This window comes from Oncorhynchus tshawytscha, unplaced genomic scaffold (assembly GCF_018296145.1).
Source record: "Oncorhynchus tshawytscha isolate Ot180627B unplaced genomic scaffold, Otsh_v2.0 Un_scaffold_4246_pilon_pilon, whole genome shotgun sequence".
Classification (NCBI taxonomy): domain Eukaryota; kingdom Metazoa; phylum Chordata; class Actinopteri; order Salmoniformes; family Salmonidae; genus Oncorhynchus; species Oncorhynchus tshawytscha.
The window spans coordinates 739,213-757,603 of NW_024609831.1; the positions used below are offsets into that span (position 1 = coordinate 739,213).

At 44.4% G+C, this 18,391-nt stretch overlaps 2 protein-coding genes across 3 annotated transcripts; both read left to right on the plus strand.

The window, feature by feature from the left end:
• The first annotated feature begins 509 nt into the window (after window positions 1–509).
• Window positions 510–7,800, plus strand: LOC112239137 (tubulin alpha chain). Its single transcript, XM_024407634.2, has 4 exons — window positions 510–661; window positions 5,591–5,813; window positions 5,960–6,108; window positions 6,291–7,800. Exons 1-4 carry the CDS (start codon window positions 659–661, stop codon window positions 7,263–7,265), a joined length of 1,350 nt encoding a protein of 449 aa, XP_024263402.1. The 5' UTR covers window positions 510–658; the 3' UTR covers window positions 7,266–7,800.
• Window positions 7,801–8,636: 836 nt separating this feature from the next.
• stk16 (serine/threonine kinase 16) lies at window positions 8,637–17,264 on the plus strand. Of its 2 annotated transcripts, XM_042319371.1 has the most exons (7): window positions 8,643–9,402; window positions 10,278–10,404; window positions 10,641–10,860; window positions 11,065–11,198; window positions 11,327–11,543; window positions 11,804–11,925; window positions 15,510–17,264. In XM_042319371.1, exons 2-7 carry the CDS (start codon window positions 10,319–10,321, stop codon window positions 15,646–15,648), a joined length of 918 nt encoding a protein of 305 aa, XP_042175305.1. In that variant the 5' UTR covers window positions 8,643–9,402; window positions 10,278–10,318; the 3' UTR covers window positions 15,649–17,264. The 2 variants fall into 2 exon arrangements, with proteins under 2 accessions (XP_042175304.1, XP_042175305.1); XM_042319370.1 differs by lacking the exon at window positions 10,278–10,404 and having other exon boundaries at window positions 8,637–9,402.
• Window positions 17,265–18,391: the final 1,127 nt, after the last annotated feature.

The following is an 18,391-nucleotide window of genomic DNA, read 5'->3' on the forward strand; positions in this document are numbered from 1 at the left end:
CCCTCTTTTGTATGGGGGTGGGGGGTGGGGGGGTCTATGGCTTACTTGGTAGAATAGAAGTTTCGTAATGTTTAGGCTGTACTGATTTAAGTGGATGCACGTGGCATTCCGGCAACAATTTAGTTGTGCCTGTTGGTCACGCGCCCTCTCGTTGACTATGAATGGTCTCGCCTGCCTTCAATCACTGGGGAAATGTAATTACATTGTTAGAGCGGACACTCGGCTATCTTGTCAATGTAATATATCGTCTTTGGTACAGCTAACCTTTTCTGTCCTGTACTTTCCTACCTAGCCTGAGGTCTAATCTGTGTATGGAGGAGTTCGTTTTGCATGGCCCGGTGACTGGGGATATCAGTTAAGGGCCAATGGAATCGTCTAAATTTTAGACTCTAAAATATCCAACTACGCCTACTTAGAATGGTCTAAAATAATCAACTCCGCCTAACCGCAGCACCGGGCCATGTGAAACGAACTCGACCTATGAGAGAAGAGGGAGTGTCCAAAACTCCACCCCCGCCCTTCGTAGTTTATAAAAACCGATTGCAGTAACACACGCAGTTAAAACATACTCACGGAGACCCCATTATAGGTTCACTGTGAGAGGTTATACCGCCAACACTTTTATTTTTCTACGGAAACGAAGACAAACAGAATCAAAATGGTGAGACCTTTATTTTTTTCAACATTGCCTTCGACGCATAGGTTGTAATAATGTAAAGGTTGAGTTGTATGAATTAGGCTACATTTCTAATATTTTTGTAGTCCATCCTGTATAGTAATGTTTATGCTATCTATAATACGTGTAGGTACAGCCTACGCTACGGCTCACCTGTTTTTATATAATATGATTTTGTTCTGATAACATGGTGCGTCATGATAGGAGTATCCATTTTGCTGCGCGTTCAATTTAGCCCGCCGTTTTGCTTTTCAATTCAAACACGACTGGCGCAGTAGACACAACTATTACTAGAATGCATTTAATTATTAAATTGCATCACCTGAGCCTTAATTGTCCTATTTCATAATAATGACTCGGTTCATAGGTATCTGCATTTACTATCAAGTTGTCATTTGGCGCTTGACGCAGCCTCCTGCCATTTTGAATGGTTAAAGGAGTTGCCCGTTTCCATATAGTGGCGGTGGGGCCAGTGTGGTTATGGGTGTGTTTATTTGCTCTGCTGGCTTTAAATGCTGATGTGGCTCCCACGGGTCCGTGTGTATTCTGATGGGTGACTGTAGGCCTAGTCAGCTACTGTTCCTGTTGCTCTAGTCTACTGCGCAAAACTGGGAACGTTCTCTCTATGTAGTGCTATTCAGTCAGAACAAATGCCAACGACTACTAATGAACCACAGATTCACCATCTACTGGAGTATGGCAGATTACGTCTACAATGAGTTTACAAAAAAAATATTCATTGTAATAGTTGTCCCAAAGTAACATTTTCCCACCAAGTTGCCACATAGATGTTTTTAGGACATGGCTCACATTTGTATTACCTCACATCCTGCCCATGTGATTTAATCATAAAATATATCAAGGAATTCGACTTACACCTCTCAGAAGTCTTGTGACTATGCATACATGCTTAGTCGTGATGGGGTAACCTTCAGTAATCTGATTTGAAAGGGAAATCTGAGGTTAGGAGTGACGCAGAGCCCAGTGGATCAGCATTTCAGACTAGCACATGGCAGACTGTCTGTGAGGTTAAGGTCTATACTACTAAATGTGGGTGAAAGAGCCTTTATGATCCATTCCAGTTCATGTACTACTCTGGCCATAATGCGGTGTCTTCAAACACCTGCCATCAAATTTGAATGTTATGAAAGGAGAGGGAGGCTATTTGTTTGGGTGTGAATTCCAAGCCATATGTCTTCCCGTATAACACAAGGCCCTCTGCACTAAAAAAAAACCCATAGGGGACAGAACAGGAAGCTGGAGGAGGGTTGCTTACTAGCTACTGAACAAGCCACAAGCGGTTAGTCCATCAGCCATGTTGGTGCCAAGTGTCTCAGCGGACTTGCAGTTGCACAAACTATTTGTTAATCTAGACTGTACTCTACGGTCTATCGCCATACGAGTTTAAAATACAGGAAATGAATACCATAACCTAGCATGTACCTGACTGGCCTATTTGGTAACATTAACATAAATGGCTTATTATATCATGAGCAAACAGTCACTGAGTCAACTAGCTATCACAGTTACACATGGGACTGCACTAGACTCGCCTACAAGGTTTCAAGTGTGTGGTTTAGCAAATCAGGGCAACCCCTGACAAATGCAACAGGGTGGAGGTTAGTTTCTTAAATCTGGTATGAACTAGGGACTGCCTGAACATCAACTCTGACTGAACTAGAGGTTCAGGACACCATGTGGTTGTTCCCACAAAGGGGTCAGTGGAGTAGAATGGGGTCTGGAGGGGCTACACACAGTGGGGGGATGGAGTCATGATTGACACCTCCCTTTAAATAGCTGGCTGCAGTGCTGACCTAGCTGTCATGCCTAAACTAGGCACACACTCACATCCCTGTGTCACCACCCCTCCCCCACGTCCACCCTACCCAGCTTGTTCTGTCAAACTAGGAGGCTGGAGAAATGGCTGACAGTTGTGGCCCCAGTCTCTACATGAGTGGAGTCATAACAGTAGTACATTATGTGTGGAGGGGTGTAGCAACATGCAGGTGTAAGACCTTGATGTCACGAGGACCTCCCTGTAGTAGATTCAGATCTGGAGTGAAGTGAGGTTTTCTAACATATCCTTCACATCCTCTTACTATACTGGAAAAAAATAATTTACAAAGTTACAGTTCATAAAAGGAAATCCTATTCCCATTATGTGGATTCTTCCATTTAAATAATTGCCCTTGATACTACTGAAAGTTAAACCTAGCTTAAGGGGAAATGATTCTACCAGAGGGCAAAGCCTAGTTGGCTGGTGTCTGTTCTCCTGTTACTGTGGCAGGTGGTCTTGTCTATAGCTGGGCCTTTGCAAATCAAAACGCTCTGATTCATAAGTACTGCCAACACACAACCACACAACATTCCCAGACTCGTCCTCTTGTCATGTCACTGTCTCGTGTACCTATCTTCCTTGACTTTCTCGTTTCTCTTGAATGTCTCGCTCCCATCTCTGTATAGTCAGCCAGTTTGGACAGACTGGTGTATGTAGCCAGCTCTGCCTCTGGTGCGCTGCGATTCAGAAATGATGCGATGTTATTATCAGCTTCACTCATCCTTGGTAGTGCTTTCCCCTCGGCCTGTTCTCTGGAAATACTTCAGTAGGGTGTGGAGGGCCTTTTGGCCTTGACGCAGACTCGTCAGCTCCTGTTAGCATTGTCGCTACTCGCTAGCTCAATGACTCGCTGAAGGGGTAGGGTAGCCACTTGCCAAACCTCACAGTTCGGCCTTGATTCTAGTGATGTCTTATCAGACCTTGTTTCCTTGCGAAGCTGTAATGTTAAACAAATTCACATAATTGTATAATCTCTAATGACCTCTGTCCAAGTTGGCATTCCAATGAGGGGGGGGTGTATCTCAATGGGTGGCATCCTCTCCTCAGGGGTGTGGTGCCTAAATGACAGGAAGAACATAAGGAGAGTAGGCTGTAATGGACTACTGGGATGCACATTGTGGTAACACATTCAGCATGGCTGTTCTGTTAATGCTATAAGAGTCTAATCGACTGGATGGTGTCACTGCAGTCTAGCCTCAACTATCCTGCTGTCTGCCAATACTGCATTGCAAAATTGACTAATTTCTCACACGCACACCTTCTGTTTGGTACTTAGTGAATATAGATATCAAGTGCTGCCTTCTCTATGAAATGTGTACACTACATGACCAAGTATGTGGACACCTGCTCTTTGAACATCTCATTTCAAAATCATGGGCATTAATATGGAGTAGGTCCACCCTTTGCTGCTCAACAGCCTCCACTCTAAGAAAGGCTTTCCACTGATGTTGGAACATTGCTGCGGTGACTTGCTTCCTTTCAGCCACGAGCATTAGTGAGGTCGGGCACTGATGTTGGGCAATTAGGCTTGGCTCGCAGTCGGTGTTCCAATTCATCCCAAAGGTGTTCGATGGGGTTGAGGTCAGGGCTCTGTGCAGGCCAGTCAAGTTCTGCCATGCCGATCTCGACAAACCATTTCTGTATGGACCTTGCTTTGTGCATGGGGCATTGTCATGCTGAAACTGGAAAGGACCTTCCACAAACTGTTGCCACAAAGTTGGAAGCACAGAATCATCTAAAATGTCAATGTATGCTAAGGGGCCTAGCCCAACCGGTGAAACGACCCCAGACTAGAGTCACTGAGCTCTTCGGTAAGACCAATGTCTGTCTATGAAGATTGTATGGCTGTGTGCTCGATTTTATTAACCTGTCAGCAACTGGTGTGGCAAAAATAGCCGAATCCACCAATCTGAAGGGGTGTCCAGACTCCTGTGTAAATGTAAAATGCAGTTGGTTTACAAAACATTAGGAACACCTTTTTATAATTGTTCCACCCTTTGCCCTCAGAACAGCCTCAATTCGTCAGGGCATAGACTCTACAAGGTATCAAGTGTTCCATACTGGTCCATGTTGACTCCAATGCTTCCCACAGTTGTCAAGTTGGCTGGATGTCCTTTGGGTGGTGGATCATTCTTTATACACATATGTTTAAGTGCTTGACAACCCAGTGTGCCTGGCATCTACTACCATACCAGTGTCATCAATAAGGGATCATAGCTTTCATCTGGTCAGTCTGTCATGGAAAGAGCAGGTGTTCTTAATGTTTTGTACAGTGTAGATCAGTTACATGGTTCAGACGTGGTTAATGGCTATGTCAATACCGGTAGTCACACTGAGACGTGGCTAGGCTTCTGAGACGGTAGCTGCATACAGTTCAGTACTAAAGTAGGTCAGATGGACTCACTGCAGAGTTGGCTAAGCCATGCTAGGAAGTGTAGTCATAGTCCCGTTTTCAACACACTGCAAACAAATTGGGTCACCATGCAAATATACACACGACTCATAACTTTGGCTCATAACTCCGGTGGCTTGTCTTTAACTAGCTAGATCATGCCACCCACTGTTTTCAGGCTCACCTGTCCTTTGACACTCAGACATGGGCAGGTTAGGTTTGTTTCCTCAGTGTAGAGCAGTGGTTCCCAACCCTTTTCTGTTATTGTACCACGAACTGAATTTTGCCCTGCCAGACGTACCCGCTCATGTGCATTCTACCAGTAACCTTATGGTCTCATGAGTCTTCTCAAGTACCCTCTGTGTATCGGCATAGCGCCCCCAGGGAACCTAGTACCCCTGGTTGGGAACCACTAGTGTTAGTGCTGCCACTTGGTGGTGAGAAACAGCAGATAAACAAGTGCCAAAATGGTTGCCCAAATCCTTAATCGACCTCAGACTCCTATGCACTGAGGGGTGCTCCACTGGCTCCATTTATCATTGGTGACATTGACAACCAAGGGTTACTCCATCCAGTGCAGACTGCTGTCAATGCATCAGCTCCTTGTGTAGTCAATGTTTTGTACCTGTTCAAAGAAACCATAAGTTAATTCTTTGACTAACCCTATATTTCCTGGTCTCTCCAGCGTGAGTGTATCTCTGTGCATGTGGGTCAGGCTGGAGTCCAGATGGGCAACACCTGTTGGGAGCTGTACTGCCTGGAGCACGGGATCCAGCCGGACGGCACCATGCCTAATAACAAGGCGGTCGGTAGCACTGACGACTCCTTCACCACTTTCTTCAGCGCCACGGGCATCGGGAAATACGTGCCCCGCGCCATCTTTGTAGACCTGGAGCCCACTGTCATTGGTGAGTATTGGATGGATCTGGCAGAGAAAATCCACTGACTGATTGACACTGGGAATGTGTAGGAAGAGGTCTTCATCAATATGGTGGTACAGTTCAAAACAAGCATCAAGACCAGACTAACCCTAGTCTGTTCCCCTTTCTCTCAGATGAGGTGCGGACAGGTACCTACCGCCAGCTGTTTCACCCCGAGCAGCTGATCTCAGGGAAGGAGGACGCAGCCAATAACTATGCCCGTGGCCACTACACTATCGGCAAGGAGATCATCGACCAAGTGCTGGACAGGATCCGTAAACTGGTGAGAGAAACTGTCAGATTTGATAGATTCAATGGTGATATTAGGATAACAAATGGGTTTTTCATTGTTTTATCAGAAAGGGTTTTAGCCTTGGCTTGCATAAATCTAGCCTGAATGGGTCTTATCAGAGCTTGGACTTTCCTTCTAGAAAACATGTTGATGAGTTTTCTGTGTCTTGACAGGCTGACCAGTGTACGGGGCTCCAAGGTTTCTTGGTCTTCCACAGCTTCGGAGGAGGTACCGGTTCTGGTTTCACCTCCCTGCTCATGGAGCGTCTCTCAGTCGACTTCGGGAAGAAGTCCAAGCTGGAGTTTGCCATATACCCTGCTCCCCAGGTGTCCACAGCTGTGGTGGAGCCCTACAACTCCATCCTGACCACCCACACCACCCTAGAGCACTCTGACTGTGCCTTCATGGTCGACAATGAGGCCATCTACGACATCTGCCGTAGAAACCTGGACATTGAGCGCCCCTCTTACACCAACCTCAACAGGCTCATCAGCCAGATTGTCTCCTCCATCACAGCGTCTCTCCGCTTCGATGGTGCCCTTAACGTGGACCTGACAGAGTTCCAGACCAACCTGGTGCCTTACCCCCGCATCCACTTCCCCCTGGCCACCTATGCCCCTGTCATCTCAGCCGAGAAGGCCTACCACGAGCAGCTTTCTGTGGCTGAGATCACCAACTCCTGCTTTGAGCCCGCCAACCAGATGGTGAAGTGCGACCCTCGCCACGGTAAGTACATGGCGTGTTGCCTGCTGTACCGCGGAGACGTGGTGCCCAAGGATGTCAACGTGGCCATCGGCAACATCAAGACAAAGCGAAGCATCCAGTTCGTGGACTGGTGCCCTACAGGTTTCAAAGTAGGCATCAACTACCAGCCACCCACTGTGGTGCCAGGGGGTGACCTGGCCAAGGTCCAGAGAGCTGTGTGCATGTTGAGCAACACCACAGCCATCGCTGAGGCCTGGGCGCGTCTCGACCACAAGTTTGACCTGATGTATGCCAAGCGGGCATTCGTGCACTGGTACGTGGGTGAGGGCATGGAGGAGGGAGAGTTCTCTGAGGCCAGGGAAGACATGGCTGCCCTGGAGAAGGACTATGAAGAGGTCGGAATCGACTCATTTGAGGAGGACGAGGAGGGAGAGGAGTATTAGGAGAAGAGTTCAAAGGAGGGATATGTCCTCGGTCGGCTTACGTATCACTGAGAGATAGAACTGCCTTTACTTGACCATGAAGTGGGGAACGGCCTGCTCCTTCCCTTGTCGAAAGTCATCAATCGTGTTTTCTTCACCAAAGACCCCACATCCATCCATGTTTGACACTATTTTCCCAGGTTGACTATGGAACCATGCAGAACCTTGAAGATTAAGCTGTCTCCCATAAATGTTTCCTTTAAGTTCATGGTACTTCTGTGCGTTCAGATCTATCCTAAACACTAAAGTTACTGCCAATCAGAAAACAAACTAGCCAACTAAACCCCATGGTGTTGGGTCTTAATGAATGTAATTCAGTAACAGTCTTGGAGGATTATTTTGCATTGCATGTTAAGTTACCCCAAAATAATTTATTGGTTTTATCCCTACAGATTGTATTTTTTTCTTTGTCATGTCTTATTTTAAGAGTTATCACATCAGGTTACTGTTGTGGCTGTATCCCCTCCTTTGTAAATAAAGTTTTATCTCAGTTAAACCTGTTCACCTCTTTCAATGGTTCTAATCAATCACAACTGCCTCCAGTCCTGACACTAGGTTTCATTGTAATTTGTCTAAATGACTATTAAACGGCCATTAAACATCGGTCTGTGCAATCCGCCACACAATTGGCCTGGTAAGTAGCAGAGAATTCTTGGGATATAAATGTAGCCGCAGGGTGCCTTGAAAAACAAGTTTATAGTCAGGTAACTGTCTTAATTGCATACTCCTGTGGACTGTCAAGCCCCATTGGATGAGAAAGCCAGGGGTCTGTCTCTTCTGACCTTCTCAATGTGTTTTGAGAAGGTGAGAATCTCAAGGATAACCTGTGGTGTTGACTAACGTGGAAGGATTTTCCCCATAATGCAAAACTAGTTTGTTACAGAATAGCCTAAAAGTGTCAAGTGGATATATGGATGGTAAACTTTTGATTTGAGACCCACCTTAGCAAAGTTGAGTCCACTGGGTACCACTGGGTAGTGCTCTGGTTTAATCAAATACTTGATTTGGCCAGAGGAAGTGCTGAATCGAGAAGTATAATTCGGCCCAAAATCTGTCCCCGAATTAAGCCCACAAAGTGAACTTTTGTATGGAGGTTTTTGAGTGTGCAGTTCAACAAAACAGTTAACTAATTTGCTACGTGAGGCTTATTTGATCGAATAGAAATTTCGTTAGGCTGTTACGAATGCACTAATGTGTGGACGCAAAATGCTTCAAAACATTTGTCACATGCTTCATAAACAGGTGTAGAGTACACGTAGCACTAGACCAAAGGCCTGCAGGTGGCCATATTGAGACCAAGGGGAAGCGCTTGTGGGCATGAGAAAATACTTTATCGGACCTGTCTGTCATGGATGGAGCAGGGGAATTGCCGTTGAGGGCTTCCATCATTATCGGACCTGTGTCTGTCATGGATGGAGCAGGGGAATTGCCGTTGAGGGCTTCCATCATTATCGGACCTGTGTCTGTCATGGATGGAGCAGGGGAATTGCCGTTGAGGGCTTCCATCATTTTAACGTAAACTGGGTAGAGATTCCCATGCGTTAGGCACAATCAACCAAGATTAAGATAATTTAGTACTTTAAAAATGGCGCTCCCCATGCGGTCACATACGCTATAATGGCACGGATACAAAGACAACTACTACATCGCTATGGCCTGTTCACACGCGTATATGTCCTTGTACTACGTAGAATGATTTCGCCTCCTCCCGCCTGCCTTCCGTTTTTGAGGACATGTATTTCCATGGTTATCTTGTCGATATAATAGAAACTTCGATTGGTGCCGCGTTCGAAACAACTGGTAACTCCGAAATCTTCGACTCGCGTATGTATGTGTATGTATAAAACAATTTGAAAACATTTGAAATAATTTGGAACTCGGGGGGGAAAAAAACGAGTTTTTTCCGACTGGAAAAAAAAAACCGGTCTTCCAACTCGGGCCTCTAAACCTAGAGCGACCTGAATATCGCTGACGTCATGATTTTACCTTGTATTTTTCCGAGTTCCCATTTTGGAGGCAGCAGCTCACAGGCCTGCGTCATCATTACGCGTTTTATGTACACGGAAGTAGCCAGCAGAAAACAGGACGATAACAGAAGGTAATTTTTATATATCCACCGCTAACAAACGCAAATATCCCCATGTATTTTCCTCACACGTTTATCAATATCTCTATCAGATAATATTGATTGATCTGCATGCTGCCCTCTTGTAGTTAGCTTGTATTCTCATACCGGTGTGCCACGTTACTAAACAAAACCGTACACTTTTGAAAAGGTTTAGGACCAAGAGTCGCTGTAGCGCGGCTAGGAAAGTAACCGAAAGGTTGCTCGTTTGAATAGGCAGGCCAGTAACCGAAAGGTTGTTAGTTTGAATCCCCGAGCCGACAAGTTCAACAAATCTGCCGATGTGTCCTTGAGCAAGGCACTTAGTCCTACTTTCGCCAGGGTCACCGTCGACCATGTCGGACCCTGGCCGTAACCCCACTCTCCAAGGTTGTCTCAGGAGGAGTTGTGATATGCAAAAAACACATTTCCAATTCACACGTGTAAATAAGACAAATATAAACACCCACAATTATTGTTAAGTATAGGTGACAGTGAATCATTTTGATAAGTGAAATTGACACTGCATCAATCCTTGGAACATAGTGGAATGGACTGGATTTCATGTTTCAGTATGTTTTTTACACATATATCCCATACTCGCCCTCTATCTCCCATGGCTTTCCACTTGACTTCTCACTTTCAATTCCACTAAACCTGGTCTTTTACCTCGTATGCACTCAATCTCTCTCAATTCAAATTAATGGTCTTTATTGGCATGGGAAACATGTTTATATTGCCAAAGCACAAGTTCCAAAATAAAGACATTTTGAATGACATATGTCTGTATACAGTGTTGTAGCGATGTGTAAATAGTTAAAGTACAAAATGGAAAATAAATAAATATGGGTTGTGTCTCTCTCTCTCAGTCCATCTGGGTGTTGGTGTGTTGAGTTATGCCCCAGAGAGGATGGGTCAGACCCTGTGTATCTGTTCCCGTGGCTCCATCACCATTGACAACAAAAGATACTACTTCATCCAGAAACTAGATGAAGGGTAAAACCGTCCGCATCAGTGAAACACTGTTACCTATTCTACATGGCAGACGATCATCCCGGTCCCTCCCACACATGTATTTGTATTTCAGTCTTCTGTAACGTTACATCTTACTGATCAGGACTCTGGTTTTGTCTGCCTCTCCACATTCTCCTGCTTTCCTTATCTACCCCCTCTGTCGTTCCCTATTTTCTCTTTCTCTCGTCTTTTACTTTCCATCCCTCTCCTCATCCCAGAGGGTTCAGCTATGTGGACCTGGTGGAGGGGGTGCAGGACGGGCGTTTCTACGCCCTGAAGAGGATCCTGTGCCATGACCGGGAGGGTCGCCAAGAGGCTCAGACGGAGGTGGAGATGCACCGTCTCTTCAGCCACCCCAACATCCTGGGCCTGGCAGGGCACACCTTCATAGAGAGGGGGGGCAAGAGTGAGGCCTGGATACTGCTGCCCTATGTTCAGGTACGTGTACGTGTGTGATCATGTCTATGTACTCACGCCTGTATGTGCATATTAGAGCCCAGGTGTTTTTTTGGGGTCCGATACCGTTTTTTTGGGTGGGGGTTAAAAGATACCAATTCATCTGCCGATATACTGTTTTACAGCGTGGAAATGAAGAAGTGTGTATGTATGCGTCTTTGTATTCACGTGTGGGTGCTCCTACAGAAGGGCAGTCTGTGGTCAGTGCTAGAGAAGCTGAGGGACAAGGGCAGCTTCATGCCAGAGAGGCGCATCCTGAAGGTCCTACAGGGCATCTGTTCTGGACTGAAGGCCATGCATGACAGAGGCTATGCACACAGGTACAGGCTGATACTGCTATTACACACACACACACACACACACACACACGATTATGGTTAGTGGTTCAAATTAGAATGAGGCTCTCTCTATCTCTATCCCTCTCTTTACCTCTTCTCTCTCCTGTCAGAGATCTGAAGCCTACCAATGTACTCCTAGAGGAGGATGACAGGCCGCTGCTGATGGACCTGGGTTCTATGAACCGCTCCAGGATGGAGGTCAAGGGGACCAGGGAGGCCATGACAGTACAGGACTGGGCAGCTCAGAGGTGTACTATATCGTACCGCGCCCCTGAGCTCTTTAACGTGGAGAGCCACTGTGTCATCGATGACCGTACAGACATCTGGGTAATGCACGTTAGCGTACTACCCCCCCCTTCTCACTTTATTTTGGTCGGTGGAAACAGTCAGTATTGTACAATCGATATAACATAGACCAATTTGTCATAACAGAGATTGTCTTTACCATTGCACTGTGCGATGCTGTTTTGACTCCAGCCATGTAGTCAACATGTTGGGCTCTAGTTAGATTGCTATCTCTCTGTCTCCATCATCCCTGGTATTTCTTGACCTTGTAGAGACCGTATTCTCTCTCTCTTTCTCTCCAGTCTCTGGGCTGTGTACTGTACAGCATGATGTTCCTGGAGGGGCCCTATGACATGGTGTTCCAGAAGGGAGACAGTGTGGCCCTTGCTGTCCAGAACCCAGTTACCATCCCACAGCCATGCAGGTCAGTCAGTCCCCCTGGCAAGATAACTCTAACCCCCAGTCACCATCCCTCAGCCCTACAGGTCAGTCAGTCCCCTGGCTAGTCAACCCCTAGTTACTCTTCAATCCATCACCCGCTCAGCTTTCAAGGCTAGCAAAATTTAATTTATTGATTCCAAATAGGCGCCTACCACCTAGGCACTCCTGCAGATCTAAAAGGATTGGATAGATTTAAGCGTTTTTCATCTGGCCTTTTCATAGGTTGTATGGAATTTATACAATTTACAGTATTTTTTCGAAAGTTACTCTGGAAGTTTCTCAGTATATATATTTGTTATTCTGGAAGTTTATTTTTTCTCCAGTTATTCTGGTAGTTTCTCAGTATACAGTTGAAGTCGGAAGTTTACATACACTTAGGTTAGAGTCATTAAAACTCATTTTTCAACCACTCCACAAATTTCTTGTTAACAAACTATAGTTTTGGCAAGTCGATTAGGACATCTACTTTATGCATGACACAGGTCATTTTTCCAAAAATTGTTTACAGACAGATTATTTCACTTATAATTCACTGTATTGCAATTCCAGTGGGTCAGAAGTTTACATACACTATGTTGACTGCCTTTAAACAGCTTGGATAATTCCAGAAGATTATATAATGGCTTTAGAAGCTTCTTATAGGCTAATTGACATAATTTGAGTCAATTGGAGGTGTACCTGGGGATGTATTTCAAGTCCTACTTTCAAACTCAGTGCCTGTTTGCTTGACATCATAGGAAAATCAAAATAAATCAGCCAAGAAATTGTAGACCTCTACAAGTCTGATTCATCCTTGGGAGCAATTTACAAATGCCTGTAGGTACCACATTCATCTGTACAAACAATAGTACGCAAGTATAAACACCATGGGACCACGCAGCCGTCATACCGCTCAGGAAGGAGGCGCGTTCTGTCTCCTAGAGATGAACATACTTTGGTGCAAAAAGTCCAAATCAATCCCAGAACAACAGCAAAGGACCTTGTGAAGATGCTGGAGGAAACGGGTACAAAATGATTTATATCCACAGTAAAACAAGTCCTATATCGACACAACCTGAAAGGCCGCTCAGCAAGGAAGAAGGTACTGCTCCAAAACCGCCATAAAAAGCCCAGACTACGGTTTGCAACTGCACATGTGGACAAAGATCATACTTTTTGGAGAAATGTCCTCTGGTCTGATGAAACAAAAATAGAACTGTTTGGCCATAATGACCATCGTTATGTTTGGAGGAAAAAGGGGAGGCTTGCAATCCAAAGAACACCATCCCAACTGTGAAGCACGGGGGTGGCAGCATCATGTTGCGGGAGTGCTTTGCTGCAGGATGGACTGGCACACTTCACAAAATAGATGGCGTCACAAGGAAGGAAAATTATGTGGATATATTGAAGCAACATCTCAAGACATAAACTATTTTGCCACAACTTTGGAAGTATGCTTGGGGTCATTGTCCATTTGGAAGACCCATTAATGACCAAGCTTTGACTTCCTGACTGAAGGACAACAAAGTCAAGGTATTGGAGTGGCCATCACAAAGCCCTGACCTCAATCCTATAGAAAATTTGGAGGCAGAACTGAAAAAGAGTGTGAGAAAGGAGGCCTACAAACCTGACTCAGTTACACCAGCTCTGTCAGGAGGAATGGGCCAAAATTCACCCAACTTATTGTGGGAAGCTTATGGAAGGCTACACAAAATGTTTGGCCCAAGTTAAACAATTTAAAGGCAATGCTACCAAATACTAATTGAGTGTATGTAAACTTCTGACTGACTGGGAATGTGATGAAAGAAATAAAAGCTGAAATAAATCATTCTCTCTACTATTATTCTGACATTTCACATTCTTAAAATAAAGTGGTGATCCTAAATGACCTAAGACAAGGAATTTTACTAGGATTAAATGTCAGGAATTGTGAGTTTAAATGTATTTGGCTAAGGTGTATGTAAACGCCGACTTCAACTGTATATATTTATTCTGAAGTTATTCTGGTAGTTTCTCAGTATATATTTGTTCTCCATTTGCTCTAGTAGTTTCTCAATATATATTTGTTTGCAGTCCTGTTAGTTTCTCAGTATATATTTGTTCTCCAGTTACTCTGGTAGTTTCTCAATATATATTTGTTTGCAGTCCTGTTAGTTTCTCAGTAAATATTTGTTCTCCAGTTATTCTGGTAGTTTCTCGGTATACACTGCATTCTAAAAAATTTCAGACCCCTTGACTTTTTCCACATTTTGTTATGTTACAGCCTTATTCTATAATGGATAAAAATTGCCCCCCCCCCCCCATCAATCTACACACAATACCCCATAATGACAAAGCAAAAACGGGTTTTTAGAAGTTTATCAAATGTATTATTTTAAAAAAAAAAAAAAAAGTGATGTCACATTTCCATAGGTATTCAGGTCCTTTACTCAGGATTTTGTTGAAGCACCGTTGGCAGTGATTTCAAGCCTCGATTTTTCTTGGGTATGACGCTACAAGCTTGGCACACCTGTATTTGGGGAGTTTCTCCCATTCTTCTCTGCAGATCCTCTCAAGCTCTGTCAGATTGGATTGGGAGCGTTGCTGCACAGCTATTTTCAGGTCTCTCCAGAGATGTTCGATCGGGTTCAAGTCCGGGCTCTGGCTGTGCCACTCAAGGACATTCAGAGAATTGTCCCGAGGCCACTTGTGTTTTCTTGGCTGTGTGCTTTAGATTGTTGTCCTGTTTGAAGGTCAACCTTCACCCCATCTGAGGTCCTGAGTGATCTGGAGCAGCTTTTCATCAAGGATCTCTCTGTACTTTGCTCCGCTCATCTTTCCCTCGATCCTGACTAGTCTCCCAGTCCCTGACGCTGAAAAACATCCCCGCCTCATGATGCTGCCACCACCATGCTTCACCGTAGGGATGGAGCCTGGTTTCCTCCAGATGTGACACTTGGCATTTTGGTCAAAGAGTTCAATCATGGTTTCATCAGACCAGACAATCTTGTTTCTCATGTTCTGAGTCCTTTAGGTGCCTTTTGGTTAAGTCCAAGCGGGCTGTCATGTGCCTTTTACTGAGGAGTGGCTTCCATATGGCTAGTCTACCATCAAGTCCTGATTGGTGGAGTGCTACAGAGATAGTTGTCCTTCTGGAAGTTTCTCCCATCTTCATAGAGGAACTCTGGAGCTCTGTCAGACCATCGGGTTCTTGGTCAGGGAGGGGACCAAGAACCTGATGGTCTGACAGAGCTCCATCTCTGCAGCACTCCACCAAGGCCCTTCTCCCTCGTTTGCTCATACTCTAGTATTTTCTCAGTATATATGTGTTCTCCAGCTACTCTCAGTGTATATATATTTGTTCTTTAGTTGCTCTAGTAATTTCTCAGTATATATTGTTCTCTAGTTACTCTGGTAGTTTCTCAGTATATATATTTGTTCTTTAGTTGCTCTAGTAGTTTATCAGTATATATTTGTTCTCTAGTTATTCTGGTAGTTTCTCAGTATATGTTTGTTCTTCAGTTGCTCTAGTAATTTCTCAGTATATATTGTTCTCTAGTTACTCTGGTAGTTTCTCTGTGTCTTATGGATGTTTTTGTTGTTCTCCAGTTACTCTGAAAGCCTGCAGAACCTGCTGAGCTCCATCATGGTGTCCAACCCCCAGGAAAGACCCGACGTCAACTGGATCTTGGATCAGATACAGGACATGACGTGTTCCAGCCCCAACACACAGACCAATATGGTATGATGCTCCTGATCGGGGAACCATGGCAAGCCTGGTTCCTCTCTGCTTCCAACATCTGTGGGTGATGAACTTTGAACTTTATGACCTCTGGACTGTTGTAATGGTGACCCTGACCTCGTCGTTTTCCTCTAGTCTTAGAAGGGGATCCTACCCCATACACACAAACCTGCTATTCTGCAGTTGAAACCATATAGACTTACATCACAAGTCCTCATTGTCCTCTATATGCATGTGCAACAATATGCTTTGACACAGTGTCGGTCAACTCCACATCCAGCTCACCTTGGGGAAATTGAGATTTGGGTGGAGCCATTTTATGACTGCTAGTGAATAGGAAACCCCATGGGTTAAACTACCATCAGACACTAGGGTTGAAGGGGGCCCCGGACCAGGAAAAGGACCTATGGTAAATTCCAGACAGACGGTTTCCATGGAAATGTACTCAGCCATATCTTCTATCAGCTTCAAAGGGATTTTAATAACTTGATTCCAGACCTGGGTTCAATACACGAGTATTTGTCATTTAAATACTTTTTCTGTATATTTCAGTATTTTCAAATACACAGCTCAAATGTTATACCTGGGTTAAATGCATGGGAGTGTATTTGAGTGTTTTAACATAATTTCCAAGTGTATTTCCAAATACATTCCAATATTCATCTACTTGTTTTTTCAAATATAGGTAATCTGATTGTTTTGAGATGTATCGAAAAGTAATTGAAATACCTGAAATAGTATTTTGAACCCAGGTCTGCTTGATTCATCCTTGAACTTCTTTCACGTCCATCGTAACTGTATTTATTTGTTATCATCACATAATGCTATACTGTAACAATTCTCTATTTTCCATTCATGACACGTTCATTTAGGCCTGTATGTATTTGGCAATACCTCACAAGATTCTGTTTTGAGTGTCAACAGGAAGATCAGAAAATCTGGTTTTAAGTCTCAGCAGGTTTTGCTCAGTTAACTCTCACTACAGTTGCTTGATAGTAACTTTTTAATGGTTGCTTTTTTTAAGCTGTTATTTGTGTGTGTGTCTATTTAAGGAGCAATGATTTATTTGTCCATGTATATGCTATATGAACACGTTCTAAATAAGACAATGAAGTTGGAATACAGACGTTATTGATGATTTCAGTGGAACAATGTAGAATGTACTGGAACTATAAATGGCTGTTGTTGGCTATTTCGGACTGTTTGTAGCCTAATTCAGCCCATCCAGGAATTTGAGATGTTGTGATAAAATAATAGGGAATTGCATAATACTGTTAACACAACACTGAAGGCGTTGCTTGTTTCTCATAAGATTGATGTTTTATGGGCATTACTTTTTTATTTTACATTTGTGGTACATCTTAATTTGTTATGTATAAGAGGCCCTTTTCATGTACTTTTAGAGTTGTCTGAGGGCCTGACTTTCTAGATGTTGTCATGTGGCTTTTATTCCACTCGGGGGAGCCGTGTCCTACACGTTGGTCAAAGCAGAGGGAGTCGGGTCTCAAAAGGTTGTTTGTTTGGCCAAACCTGTAGATCTGATAAAGACTCACTCAATATGTGATCATATGCAAAACCTCTACTCTGATAAACACCAGGGAATAAAATGGCACTGATTCTGATTTGTCCCTTCTCCTTTTACTCCAATACATCCACATTCCATGATAACATTACAGTTGCCAATACCTACCCTTGCTGTTGATAAAAAGGGCAGGGCCAGCGGTTTTCATTGGAAATTAAAGTTCTATATTACAATTACATGTTCAAACTTGACTTATGGGATTGTTGGCAGTGAAGAAAGGAGGATGAGCGTGATGCCAGAGAGAACCAGAAGGTGCCGCTGGAAGCTCAATGACAGAGGCATGGATAATGTGCAGAGTGCAGGCCAGAGAACCTTTAGCTTGTAGCTGTGTACACAGCCCTATACGTTGCTTTAAGTGTGTGTACGCACAGGCACATTCTTGGATGGGCTGTGTGCGGACTACAAGGTATGAAACAATTATCAGAAACGGTTTACTGCGCCTGGATTTACAGCCCTGTGGCTCACTAGGGTCAAAGTGACGTCGTACCTCACTCCTCATCCTAATCAATCTCAGACGGTCATAAACCTCACAGACATAACCCACAGCAGAAACGACTGACACAAGAAAACACACACTAACACTAGAGGAATTCATTACACTTTAATTAACGTTTTCCCCAACCAAATACACCCCCATACAGGAGGTCGGCCCACCCATAGTCCAGACTCCCCTGGGACAGTATTCATTACACACAGACTGTGTTACGGGTTGAGGAGCGGAGGAAAAGGACCCCCATTGGCCTAGCAGGTTGAGGAGGAGAGGGGCCCTCCCCATTGGTCCACTACCTTTATATTCACCATCATCTGCCTGATGATGTCATGCAATACCAGTACAAGGTCAACACAATGCTGGTTCCATTTCAACATCCACCTTCCTATTCTTTTCCTTTGTGAGTCCATAAAGGCCATGGACGTGTGTGTAAGTCTTGTCTAGGTGTGTTTTTGTGTTTCATTGTGAAGGTCTATTCCCATCCCGTACTCAGAGTGGCGCTCACACCATAAACCATCTGGATGCTTTATTGATTTGGTGATGAATCAATTAGTGAATTACTTAATGAGCTGGGAATTATGGGTCAGTTCTGAACTGCTCCCACCCTGCACTGTTCCCTGGTCTCTAAATCATCACTTCATCACTACCTGCCTAGTCTAGTTGACTGTGTGGGGGCT